Source organism: Hydra vulgaris, chromosome 13, assembly GCF_038396675.1.
Source record: "Hydra vulgaris chromosome 13, alternate assembly HydraT2T_AEP".
NCBI classification, from domain to species: domain Eukaryota; kingdom Metazoa; phylum Cnidaria; class Hydrozoa; order Anthoathecata; family Hydridae; genus Hydra; species Hydra vulgaris.
In genome coordinates, this window is record NC_088932.1 from 11830691 (window position 1) to 11844362 (window position 13672).

Consider the following 13672-nt stretch of genomic DNA (forward strand, 5'->3'; position numbering starts at 1 on the left):
CATGAGGTAACATAACATCTTTCAAGATATTTTTATACATGAAGCATCCATTATTCCATTGTTTCGATGTATTGGACCTAGACCGTTAGCAGAAAAACACCCCCAGACCATTACATTGCCTCCACCATGCTTCGCGGTCTTATGGCAGTAACGTAAATCGAGGCGTTTTCCGGCCGGTCGACGAACACGGCAAATGCCATCGCTCCCAATGATGTTGAACTTCGATTCATCACTAAACAGGACAGTTCGCCATTTCTGCACATTCCAGTCAATATGAGATGTAGCAAACAGGAGTCTTTTCTTCTGGTTTTTAAATGAAATCAGCGGTTTCTTTGCAGGGCGTCAAGAAAACAATCCGGCTTTAACAGCACGTCGTCTGATTGTTCGGTCCGATATAGGCAGCTCTAATTGCTTTTGTATCTCGACTGATGATATCCAGAGATCCTTCTTAACGGATCTGACGATCATAGAATTCTCTCTAGAAGTAGTAGAACGCGGTCTTTCACCTTTTTTATCTGCTGCCAACTTCCCCGTAGAACGATATTTGGAACATAGCCTTGATACGGTCCATTTTTTCACGCGATATTTATCACAAATACTTTTTTGTGACATTCCACTTACGTAATCGCCAATAATTTTCTTTCTTAGTTCCAATCCAAGATCGGGAGCCATTTTTGCACTTGAAGTCATAAAAATAATAAAAATAAATAATTACGCTTCTCAAGGCTTACCGTGTTACATTTACCTTGTGATGATACAATAATGCTCAGTGGAACACAACGTCTTAGTTGGATGTGGACTGTATTGATGTAATGAAACACTTGATATATTTCACTTCTGGTATTGATGTGCTTTGATAAAACACTTTGATAAAACTCACTTCGATAAACTGTCTTGATAATACTGACTGATTGAATTCCATATACTGACTGAATTACATGTCGATTTACATGTCTCTTATATAATAAAATGAACCTGTGTGAACCTGTTCTGGAAGATTCTAGATGCTTCTTTTCTATGCTTCTGGAAGCTTCTGGATGCGTCTGGATGCTTCTGAATGTTTCTGGATATTTCTGGATGCTACTGGATGCTTCCAGATGCTTCTTCTGGAAAATTCTGGAAGCTTCTGCATGCTTCTGAAAACTTCTTGAAACTTCTGGATACTTCCTTTAATTATTAAAAAACTTCTGTGACGTTGACCCGGACCAGACTTAAGAAAATGAAACAAACCAAAAAAGTTGCACTTGTTTTGTCCGCTGCAAAATGACACTTGTCAACGAAATTTTGCCTTTGTGCTGTCACCTGTCAGCTGATTGCTCATGTCACGGCATGCTTTGACTCCAGACTTCTGAACTGTTTGCTCTGGTAGTATAGTTCGTTTCGTTTTTAAGACATGTAAAATTAGGAACACCTTTTAGCATTGTTCGATGTTGGTTGCAAATGTTTTGTCCAATACTGTATATATTGTATATTTTATAAATAAACCTCTACAATTTCCTTGGTACAACAACTCGATTTTGATTAATAACAACTCTGTAAACATGAATTTTCTAATAATCTAAATCTTAATAAATTATAAACAATTAAACTTAAAAAAAAATGTATGAAAATGATCAATGCTATATTAAATATAGAAAAACAAACATATAATAACACAATTATATCCTAAACCACATTTCATTCATGTAAGAGAAATCATTATACATTTATTGAAAAGCCAGATACATTTTTTTCAAAGAGCAAAGATTTTAACAATACTATAAATAAATTTTATTTATAACAAAATGTTGTCATGGTTTTTATCCCAATTACTACAAGCATGTGAAAACATGAAACTACCCATAAATATCTTTTAACGCTAGACCCCATCTAAGAATTATAGTAATCGATATTTTCAATATGAACATCTATAAAACGAAGCTTTAAATTTAAAAGTACAATATAAAAAAAGATTGCAATAAATTAATTACTCAATAAAATTTTAAAAAGATTTTATATTACCTATCATTTCAAGCTACTAAATATTATCTACCTAATGTCTACTTAAACATTTTGAACTCGTACTATGAAAGGTCGTGACTTCTTTAAGAAAACACTTGGTCAAGAAAAGTCTGGAAACTACTTAAAACTAAGAAATAGTGTATTTTACAGAATACAGAACCGTAACTAATACCAAACAATAGGCGTAGCTATGCACACTAATAATAATAATATTCACTGTGCTTTTTATATTAAGAAACAAAAGCAGTGAGTTCTAGTAATGAAACTACCTATTATTCATTTTTAACAACAGACACTAACATAAAGATAAGCCAAAGATAACAATGTTACGCAAAAAATTATCAAAGATAATGTTATGTATTTTAAGAATTGTTATATAAGGTTAGACAACACTTAGACCTAAAGCAGTAACACCGCTTGACTGGTAAGGTTGACGAATCTTGCTCTAGATCTATATCTCAAATGTATTGTGTTTTTTGGTTATACTAAATATAAAACATTGTGTTTTTTTTTAATGTTATATAACGTATAAAAACACCTCATTTAACAATCATGTACACATTAGATAAATTACATTTCATACTGTTATAAAAACATATTTATATAAACACATTTATAAAACAACAATAACATATATCACCACATACACGTTTTCATCAAAAAAATTTTAACTTTGAGCATAATATAAACCTATATGCAAATCTTCAACAACTATAAAACAAGATTTATTAGCATCAATTCTTTTTAATGTAACAAAGAATGCAGACTACAATTCACAACATTGTAATGAAAAAGATGAAACCATTTAAGATCAAAATTAAAAATTTCTAACAAATGCATATTCAGACACTTAAAATGAAGCATAATACAACATTCTTTTGACAAATTTCAGAAGAATTTTTCTAAATTTTTCTATTCCTTATTATTTTTCCTAATAATATAAAATATGCATATGGATATAGAGAGATATAAAATCGATTGATATAAACGCAAACTTATGTATATAAACTAACATGACCACAAACAACAGTCGTATTTTATTTAACTTTTCATATTAAATACATAAATAAAATTTTATTCGCATTATTCTTTTTACAAAAAATATTCTTAATCTATAAATAAGAAAATGAATTAAACTTACTAAAAAAGCCATCTGCTCCTCTTAACTGCTCTAGAAAATAAAGCAAGGCTTTCCATAAATGTTCTAAAAAGACTAAGGACAAAACTGAAACAGTTTACTAAAAAAGAAACATTGTACTAAAATAACTATTTTACCATTCATTTTAATTCTTCTAAAAAATGAGCACAGGCTATAAAAATTAGAAAAATAACAAACGATTATTTAAATTTTTACTTTAAACAATGAACAATATCAATTCTTCTTGAAAATAAAAGTATATCAGCTCTAATTTGCTTGCTGACATTTCTCGAAAGACCACATGGAACATATAACCGCGCTTTAAAAAGTCTAGAAACTACTTAAAAATTAAGAAATAGTGTATTTTATAGAATACAAAACCCAAATTAAAAATACGAACAATGGGCGTAACTGTGCCCACAAATAATATTTATTGCGCTATTAATGTTTAGATGATTCAAAGGTTATTCTTTTTTTGTAACTTATTTTTTTTGAATTGACTATTAATTTTAACCAATTACTCTTTGAAAACTCCAAGCTATTTTAAAAATAGCCTCATTGATATTAGCATATTTGATTCTGAAGAAATTGGGTTGCTCCTCAACATGATTGGTGACAAAGCATTATTATTGTGTTGACTATTGTATTTTTATACAAATGAAGTTTTTGAACACAAACTACAACATAGTAATTGTTTAAAACAACATATTGAGCTTAACGCTAGATTTGATTTTGACCAAATTAACTAATTCTCCATTTAAACTAAAACCAAATAAAGCCATTAAAACAATTAAATGAACTATGATTGTTAAACTTAATGAGACATGTACCATTTAACAAAAAACTGTGAAAAAGAATATTTATAAAGATAATACTGCTTTTTCGTTAATATAGACAGTGTTTTATTAATATTTATAAAGATATAGTTGTTATTTTGTAAATATAATAAGTCAACATATATATATATATATATATATATATATATATATATATATATATATATATATATATATACCAAAATGATTGTGATTTTGGTATATATATATATATATATACCAAAATCACAACTGCATCATAACAATATAGCATATTTTAAAATATATAATATATACTTTATGCTCTAAATAAAAATTATTAATTTATGATATCTTATTTTCTATAACAATGTTACTATTATTTTATATAAGATGTTATGTTATATTAACAATATAATAACATCTTAATATATTTAAATTAAATACCATAAGTTTAAGTTATTTATTAATATAACATCTTAAAGTCATAAGATGTTATACCAATATTTATTTATAATATCACATCAAAAAGCATATAATTTAAGTACAATAAGTTCCTATTTTATGCTGTTATATTACAATTGTAAGATTATAAATTGATCATATTATACAAAAAGATAACAATAATATTATAATATTATAATACAAGATGCATTATTACTATAATTTATAATAAAAACATCTAAATACTATATGTTAACATCTATGATTATTGTTAGCCTTATTATAATATATACAATTTATCTTCTTAAATATGAATCGCAAATATAAATACGCTAATTTAAATGTAGTAGTGTCGTTTCACTTTCGTTTTTAAAGTAGTTTCTTGGCTTTTCTAAACGTGATTCTTTTCTCCAGGCGGTCTTTCGAGCAAGGTCTGCAAGCCGATTAGAGCTGAAAAAAATTTAGTTTTAAGAGGAATTAATGTTGTTCATTGTTTAATTTTACTATAAATTTTAAATAACTGTTTGTTTGTTGTTTAAATAAATGTTTGTTTGTTGTTGGTTGTTTGTATTTTTCTAATTTTTATAGCTGTTCTTTAAATAAAATAAGTTATTCGTGGACATGTAAGTGTATTTACATATGTTTGCGTATATTATAGTATATTTTATATTTCTCTAAATCTATAGGTATATTTTCTTTTAGATAAAAAAATAAGGTCCAGAATAGTAAAATAGAAAATAAAAAAAAGTAGTAGAAAGTAAAAAATTATGTTGGAAGTTGTCAAAAGAATATTGTGTTATGTTTCTTTTAATGTATCTTAATATATATTTAGGTTTGTAAATATGTTCTTAAATAGTTTCATTTTTTTTTATTACTTTAGATAAAAAGATACTAACTAAATATATATATTAAAAATTTTTTAATTTGTTATTAAATTGTCTCATTGTTTTTATTACTTTAGATTGAAATGTACTGACCGACATTGTTTTTAAACATTTTTTTTTTTTTTTTTGATAAACATCTTAAAATCGTTTCTAAATCTTTAATATTTTAATAAAATTGATTTAATTTTTATTTATTAGTTTTTTCGACTTTTTTGTAAATTTTTTAGCTTTTATAAATTTTTTTGACCAGTTGTTAAACTAATGAATTAAGTTTTAAAGGTTTATATCACTTCTAAAGTAATTGCATTTATATTTTTAGCTTTACATTTGCATTAATTTTATAGCTCTTCTAAATAGTTTAATTAAATTGTTTTGTAGTTAAGAAACAAAATAAATTTTAAACTTTGTTTTTCTTTTTTACTTGTAGTTTTCTTTTTTACTTGTAAGCAACCTGTAATGCGGCTTAGTATTAAATAAATAAAGTTTTAATTTTATTTAAAAAAGTATATATTCATTTATCAAAGTTTCAATTACTTCCCTTAGTTATTAAGCTAAAGGCTTTTGTTATTTTTTAATTTATTTTTAAAATGGCATATATTTTAAAATTGTCTTTAATTATATAATTTAGTTTTCTTTTTAATTTGGGCCTTAAAAAATCATTAGTGTAAATGCTACCAGGCAACTTGAAAATAATCGTCATTTGACGATTATTTTCAAGTTGTTCAAATGAGAAATAGAGCTAGGCGAGATGAAACTAATCTTAGTCAAAATGAGAGAAATAAAGCTAGACGGGATGAAATTATTCATTGTCAAAATGAGACAAATATAGCTAGACGCGATGAATTTATTCGTCGTCAAAATGAGACGAATAAAGCTGGACAAGCAGAAATTAATTTGAACCCTAATGAGAATAATGCACGAAATGCTATAAGACGAGGTAGAATGCATTGTATAGCAAGAAGAAAAATTGTTCCAGATAATAATTATTTAGGAGAAATGAACCAGATCTGTCAATACTGTGGTGCTACAAAATTTCCTGATGAAAGTCAATTTTTATGTTGCCATAACGGAAAGGTTGTTTTACCTCCTTTTTCACCATTCCCGCAAGCTTTACAAGATTTATTTACAGGGAATTATATAGATCATATTTCCACTATAAATTTTCTAAAATATATTAAAAATTATAATGCCTGTCTTTCTTTTGCTTCATTTACAGCTAATGTGGTTCAACCTTTGAGTTGTGGGCTGCAATGTTTTAAAATAAGTGGTCAAGTTTTTCATGGTCTAGGTAATCTTCGGCCAGATCAAGATATTCCTCCGACATTTTGTCAACTGTATATCTATGACCCACTTGCAGCAGTAAACTTTAGAATGCAACAACATGGCAATGATCTTTGCTATCGTGATTTAATGTTTCATTTGCAAACCATAGTAAGTGAAGAAAACCCATTTACTCGTGCAATTAAAAACTGAAGTAGAAGATGAAGAAATTCGTCAAGCAGCTATAGACGGTCATTTAGTCTCAGTTGTAAAAATGTCTTTATTTAAAGGGCAAGATAGACACCGCTATAACTTCCCTTCGAATATTTAAGTTCCAGTTGTATTTGTTGGTAAATATGGTCCACCACCTGCTTCCAGGGAAGTTGTTATTTACCCAAGAGGTCATCATATTAAAACTATTTTAAGTATGTCTGCCAACTTAGATTCTATGGCTTATCCTCTGTCATGTTACTCTATCTCAGTATTACAATTACAGACTTTTAGTTAGACAATTTAATCTTCAATATTTTATGGCAAGAAATTGTTTCAGCAATACGCTGTTGATGCATATGTCAAAATTGAAGGCCAGCGCCTTGCTTTTATTAGAAATAACCAAAACAAACTGAGAGTATTATGCCTTACATAACATTAAAACAACCTTGTCAGTATGATGCTTTACATGAACATATAAACAACCTTGAACTGATCACAATGTTAGACCAGGACGTTCAGTGGTTTTGCCATCAACTCATGTAGGATGTCCTTGAGCTTTAAAAGAAAACTTTGAAGATCTAATGGCTATAATTAAAAACCAGATCTTTTTATAACTTTTACCTGCAATCCAAAATGGCGCAAGATAACTGAAAATTTATATCCAGTTCAGACTGCAAATGACTGACCTGACTTAATTACTCGAGTATTCATAATCAAATTAAATAATCTCCTAAGTGATATTTTTAAACATTGCGTCTTAGGTAAAGTTGTAAACCATGTTCAGGTTATCAAATTTCATAAGCGTGGTTTGCCACATGTTCATATTTTACTTCTTTTTGCAAATGATGATAAGCATGAGACAGCACAGGATGTCAATAATTTAATATCTTCTGAAATTTCAGATCCAATTGTAAATCCTAAACTTTATGACATTATTACAACTTGCATTATTAATGGTGCATGTGATATATTGAATCCAAATTCGCCCTGCATGATAGATGGAGTATGCGGCAAAAAATATTCTGAAGAATTTAATGCCATCACAGTAGCAGTTCATAAGGGTTATCCGCATTAAAGGCGTTGTGACAATGGCTTCGTTATCAATATTAAAAGCAACAATCTAGACAACCGTTAAGTTGCACCTTACAATCCTTGGTTATTAATGAAATATCAAGCCCATATTAATGTTGAAGCTCGCTTTTTTAGATTGTTGTTTTGTTAGTGCGCCTGACGCATTGTGGCGAATATTTGAGTATCCCAATAGTCAAATGTCACACACTATTATCCGCCTTAAAGTTCATCTTCTTTAGAATTTTAGAGAAGGAGCAGAATGAGTGGCTATAGATCGTGCTGCTCAACGAGATACACATTTTATGGCATGGTTCAAAATAAATTCTGAAAATGAAGAAGCCTATTGTTATTTATATGTAGATATTCCTTAACACTTATTTTTTGATAAAAAACTTTGTAAATGGAAGGTTAGGTAAAGGGGTGGTAATAAGGTGAAAGTAAGAATGTATAAAGTTAGTCCAACTGGAGAATTGTGATTTCTTAGACTGTTACTTTTGCAAGCAAATGGAGCAACATCTTTGGAGGATGTGCGTACTGTTAATGGTATTGTTCTTGACACGTTTTGTGAAGCAAGTGTTTTGGAAGATTTGTTGCAAGATGACACTGAATGGAAAAATACTCTTTCTGAGGCAGTTTTATAACGTATGCCTAAGCAAATTAGACAGTTGTTTTCAATTATTTTGACCTTTTGTGAACCTGACAATCCTTTACATCTCTAGAACACATACAAAGTTTTTATGATGGAAAATTTTATTCACCGCTCAGTCCCACTTCTGAAAGCTGAACAAGCAACTCTTCATCAAATTGAAAATTATTAATCAAAGTGGTTGCTCAACGCTGGCTGATTACAATCTGCCTGTTATTAATGAGTTTATTGGTTTAAATCTAGAAACTTTTGATAAAAATGTTCAAAAATCTATTAACGTAGCCAATCGAATGAGACTGTTGCTTAATGTCAATCAATTAAATATATGTAATGCTAACCTTGCTGCACTGAATGAGCAACCAAGAAAATCAACATTCGAGATTGTTTTTTAGGGATAAACCTGCTGGTAGTGGAAAAACGTTTATTTGTAATTATTTGATTACTGAAACCATAAGTAGAGATTTTAAATCTGTTACTGCTGCATGGACTGACATAGCAGCAACTCTTCTTACAAATATAGCTACATTGCATAGTTTATTCAAACTTCCTGTCCCAATGATGAATAAAAGCACATGTAATGTAACCCCTAACTCTATACATGGACATTTTTTAAGACAAGTTAGTTTGTTTTTGCTTGATGAAACATCCATGATACCTAAACATGCCTTAAATGCAATTGATAGGTTGTTAAAAGATGTTTCCAACAACAACTTTCCGTTTGGAGGAAAAGTCATTCTTTTTGGCGGTGACTTTAAGCAAAATCTGCCTGTTGTGAAAAGAGGATAACAAGCTAAAATTGTAGAATTGTGTATAAAATGTTCTTTACAGTGGCAATGGGTGCATAAATTTATATTAACTGAAAATATGAGAGTACATGATGGAGAAAGAGATGTTTCACAATGGCTATTAAAACTTGGTAGTGGAACAATACCTGTCAAAGAAGAGGATACTTTTAAAGGATGCATTAAAATACCTTATCAATGCATTATTAGAGAAAATATCTCTATTGTTGATAAGATTTTTGGAGATGCTGAACAAAATGATTATTCTAAACGTGTCATTTTAACAATCACTAATGTGTATTCATTATCAATCAATGAAGAAGTGCTTGAATGTCTGTCGGGTGAGGTCAAAATTTATTTAAGTGCTGATCAAACTGATACTGATGACCTTAATGAAAGAAATAACTTTCCTGTTAAGTTTTTGAACAGCTTAACTCCTTTAGGTATGCCACCTCATTGTTTAAAATTGGTTGTGTAGTTATGTATCTTAGAAATTTAGATCTCAAAGCTGGGTTGTGCAATGGCACCCGAATGGAAGTTTGTGCTCTTCAAACTAATTATGTTGATGCGGAGGTTTTGACAGGTGTTTCTGGTGGTAAACGGGTGTTCGTTCCTCGAATTCAGTTGGCTCCATCAGATTCTAATTTGTTTTTTGTTATGAAACGTCGTCAGTTTCCTGTCAGATTGACATATTCAATGAAAAATAATAAAAGTCAAGGTCAAACATTTGACAGAGTTGTTGCATATCTAAAAACACCGTGTTTATCCCATGGGCAACTATATGTTGCCTGTTCAAAAACTAGAGCATTTAATAGTGTAAATAGAGCACGAATAATGTTATATTTTCTAATGTTCTTAAGTTATAGTCTAGATTTTTCACATTTCTAAATGTTCATATCTTGCAAGCACAAGCTGTATGATGTATGTAATGATTTTTTGTTATTAATTATACTTTTAATTATCATTTATAATTTTTTTTTTGTTTAAACGTGTGTTCCAAAATTTTATATAAACTTCCAAATATTGCATTAAAAAAATTAATAAATTAAATTTAAATTTTGCATAAAAATTTTGCATGAATGATTTTCAAAAATGTTTTGTTTACAAATATACTTAATTTATAAACGATTATTGTTTCAATATTATGCAATTATATTACAAATATACTTAATTTATAAACGATTATTGTTTACAATAAATGTAGAAAATATTTTTGTTATTTTGCCTACTGTTATAACTGCTTTTATAGCAGTTATAACAGTAGGCAAAATAACGAAAGTTATTAGTGTTATATGAAGTTAAAGTTATTAGTGTTATATGAAGTTAAAGTTATTAGTGTTATATGAATTATAACACTAATAACTTTGCTTATTAGTAATATAATTCATTACCAAATGTGTTGAGCTAGGTTGTCAAACTAGCCAAGCAAGTGTGTGTAGAGCTACCCCGTTAAACTAGTCAAGCAAGTGACTTACAGTGTGTGTAGAGCTAGGCTGTTATGCTAGCTGGCTATTCTTTATAACTAAAAATCTATTTAAAAAGAAAGAAAAGCATAGTAGTGATTAGCAAGATTGCCAACTTTGCTAGCGAGGAGGTTTAGTTAGCAGTGGTGTGAGACAGCATTTAGTGCTAAAAGGTGTTAGGGATTGTCCATAAGTTACTTAACGCAAACTTATACAATAAAACAAAAAAGTTCAAAAGTTTTCCCTCGCAGAGTTTTAATATTTAGATAAATTAGCGCATTAAGTTGAATGAAAATCGCTGCGTAAAAGTGCTAAATATCTCCCACTTCAGTTTTTAAATATATTTTGCGTTGCGTAATTTATGGACGATCCCTTACTGTTATATTTAATGTATATTGTCTACCCTTTTATAGCTAAATATGTAAAACACATGTCTGTTAATATTTAGTGTAATTTCATCCTACAAATGTCTTAAGCTATTTGCTATTGCTTTGCGTAATTGTTGTGATGTTAGTGTTGTAATGTTTTGTGTTGATTGTCAGCTTGGCTCACAATTCTCGTGGTGTCAATTGTTAAAAGTGATTACAGGTAGTTTTTCTAACTGCTTTTAATCATCATTCTCTAAAAGCCAATTTAGCATTTGATATTACTATGGTATAATTGTTTATATCTTGTTCGTATTTTTTCATCCTTAGGGTTTTTAATATTTTTGCTCTTTGTATGAGATTACTTAGAAGAGTTGGCTTTTCATTAAAGATAAAATTATGGGTTTCAAAAATGAACACAATAGCCAAAGTGCTAACAAAATAAGGTAGTTTTTAAAAATCATTCTACAGTGGTTTTTATAAATTTAGATGCACTCAAATTTAAGAATAGAAATTTTTAGTTTTTTAACGATAAAACAATAATGAAAAAAGATTTCGGTATAATTTTTTTTCTATTTATCAGAAAATTACATACAGAATACAAAATTTAAAAAAAATTTACAAAAAAAAGTACAAATACTAAGTAATAATTATGTACAACCACATGGTATTAAAAAAATAAGACAAAAAAAATTATTCCTAAGTTTAGACGCACGATACATTAGAAGGCGTAATTTGTGAACCAGTCAATATTTTGTGTTTCCGCCTTTTGTTTTAATACAACTAAGAACTCTTCTAGGCATAGAATCAACAAGATTTTTGCACATCGCTTCTGGGACCCTATACCAGGTCTCCTTATAGACGTCCTTAAGCTGGCCAAGTGTGGAGATTTGAACCTTTGCCAATTCACAGTCAACAGCCGCGGTACTGTCTTAATATTATTATATCAAGATTTATTGTACCTAATATGTCATATTATTATACCTAGTTGCAGTATGTGCAGTAGCGCCATCTTGTTGAAGTTTCCATGGTTTATTATTGAGCATAAGTAGGTCAATTGATAGAATTAGGTTGTTTTCCAGTACCTCTACGTATATTCTGAAGTCGATTCTTCCGATGTATGTTTGGCACATACCAACATCTTTGTAATTGAAGCATGACGAGATTCCTATCAAGCCTCCTCCACTTTGTACAGCCGGTCAAATGTACCTGGCGTAATACTTTTCGTGAACCATTCTTTTGACTGTTATGTTAGATTTGCGTTTGATAAGCTCAAAGTTACTCTCATCACTTCACATAATGTTTTTCCATTGTTCTATTGTCCAATACCCTCTCTCTCAACACCATTTTAGTCTCCTTTGTTTACCATATGGATGCCGGAGCGGTTGCTTCAAAGCAGAGTAGACTAAAATCTTATATTTGATAAGTATTCGGCGGACTGTGCTTTGAGAAATAGATGTATTTTGCGTTATATTAAATTCTGTGGTCTATTCTTTGTAACTAATTCTTGGATTAGCTCTGACAGCTCTAAAAAGGGCACTATCGTCCTTTCTGGTGGTTGACAAGGGTCTATCTGTTTTCGTTTTCTCGCTGGCACCACCAGTGTGAAGAAAGTTTTGCTTCGTTGTCCGAACGCATTTCTCAGAAACTTCAATTAACCTGGAAATTTCTCTATTACATTTGGTTCCTTCTTTGGTGTGAGCAATAATTTGCCATCTTTCACCTTGAGTTATGCGTTTTTTGCCCATTTTTTGCATCTTTTTAGTACAAAACTAACTTAACTTTTGTTTATTTATGAAATAATGATTAGCTTATTCCAGGTAAGTCATATTTATATAAGTTTTTTTGACAAAATCATTTAATTTACGACTATTAATGAGAAATATGGGGAAAAAACCACTAATTAACTATCAATTAACAAGATATAAGACTTTTTTGATTGTGCGTCTAAATTTATGAATAAAATAAAATCAAGGTTATCAATTAACTTTTTTGTGTTGGTATAGAATGAGTAATAAACATCCTGTAAAAAAAAACAAGGTACTCTATAATAGAGTTTCACTTCCTCTATTAAATTATATATCAAACATAGCGGTAGCACTTTTATTTTATTTTTATTTTAAGTCTTTTCTTACATATATGTAAAAAAAAATGAGTGCGTCTAAATTTTTGAAAAACAATGCATTTTGTTCTTTTAAAATTTTTTATTTTTATTTTTTACTAATTTTTCTATAACTTCCTACTAATATGGAATCACGTAGTTTTTTTAATATATGTTTAATCGTCGTCCCTATCGATAATGAGTATTTTTAAATATTTTAATATGGCTTTCTTTGCAATAGGCTTTGCCTTGCTCCTCGGTCCTGTAGATGGCGGCTATTATAAATGATTTGGAAAAGTGCCTTCAACGTTAATTGTTTTTTAAAAAGAATATGTTTTACATAGATTTGTTTTTAAATATTTTTGTTACATATTTAACTATGTAACAACAAAAAAAAGTGAACACAATTTAAAATATATAATTTTTACAACTGTTTTGAATAATCTTTAATACCCTTTTCAGCTCATTAAGTCGGGTGAATAAAAAAAAGCAATTGCTTATAATCAACGC

The 13672-nt window shown here is 29.1% G+C and overlaps 2 protein-coding genes across 2 annotated transcripts; both read left to right on the forward strand.

Annotated features, from left to right (window-relative positions):
* Nucleotides 1-8802: 8802 nt before the first annotated feature.
* On the forward strand, nucleotides 8803-9237 carry LOC136089647 (uncharacterized). Its single transcript, XM_065815699.1, has one exon. The coding sequence runs from the start codon at nucleotides 8803-8805 to the stop codon at nucleotides 9235-9237; it is 435 nt and encodes a 144-aa protein (XP_065671771.1).
* Nucleotides 9238-9713: 476 nt separating this feature from the next.
* LOC136089648 (uncharacterized) lies at nucleotides 9714-10121 on the forward strand. Its single transcript, XM_065815700.1, has one exon. It carries the CDS (start codon nucleotides 9714-9716, stop codon nucleotides 10119-10121), a length of 408 nt encoding a protein of 135 aa, XP_065671772.1.
* The last annotated feature ends 3551 nt before the right edge of the window (nucleotides 10122-13672 follow it).

Bases quoted from the DNA above. Each gene is read 5' to 3' on its own strand.
- LOC136089647 (XM_065815699.1), top strand. From the start codon at position 8,803: ATGAGCAACCAAGAAAATCAACATTCGAGATTGTTTTTTAGGGATAAA.
- LOC136089648 (XM_065815700.1), top strand. From the start codon at position 9,714: ATGTATCTTAGAAATTTAGATCTCAAAGCTGGGTTGTGCAATGGCACC.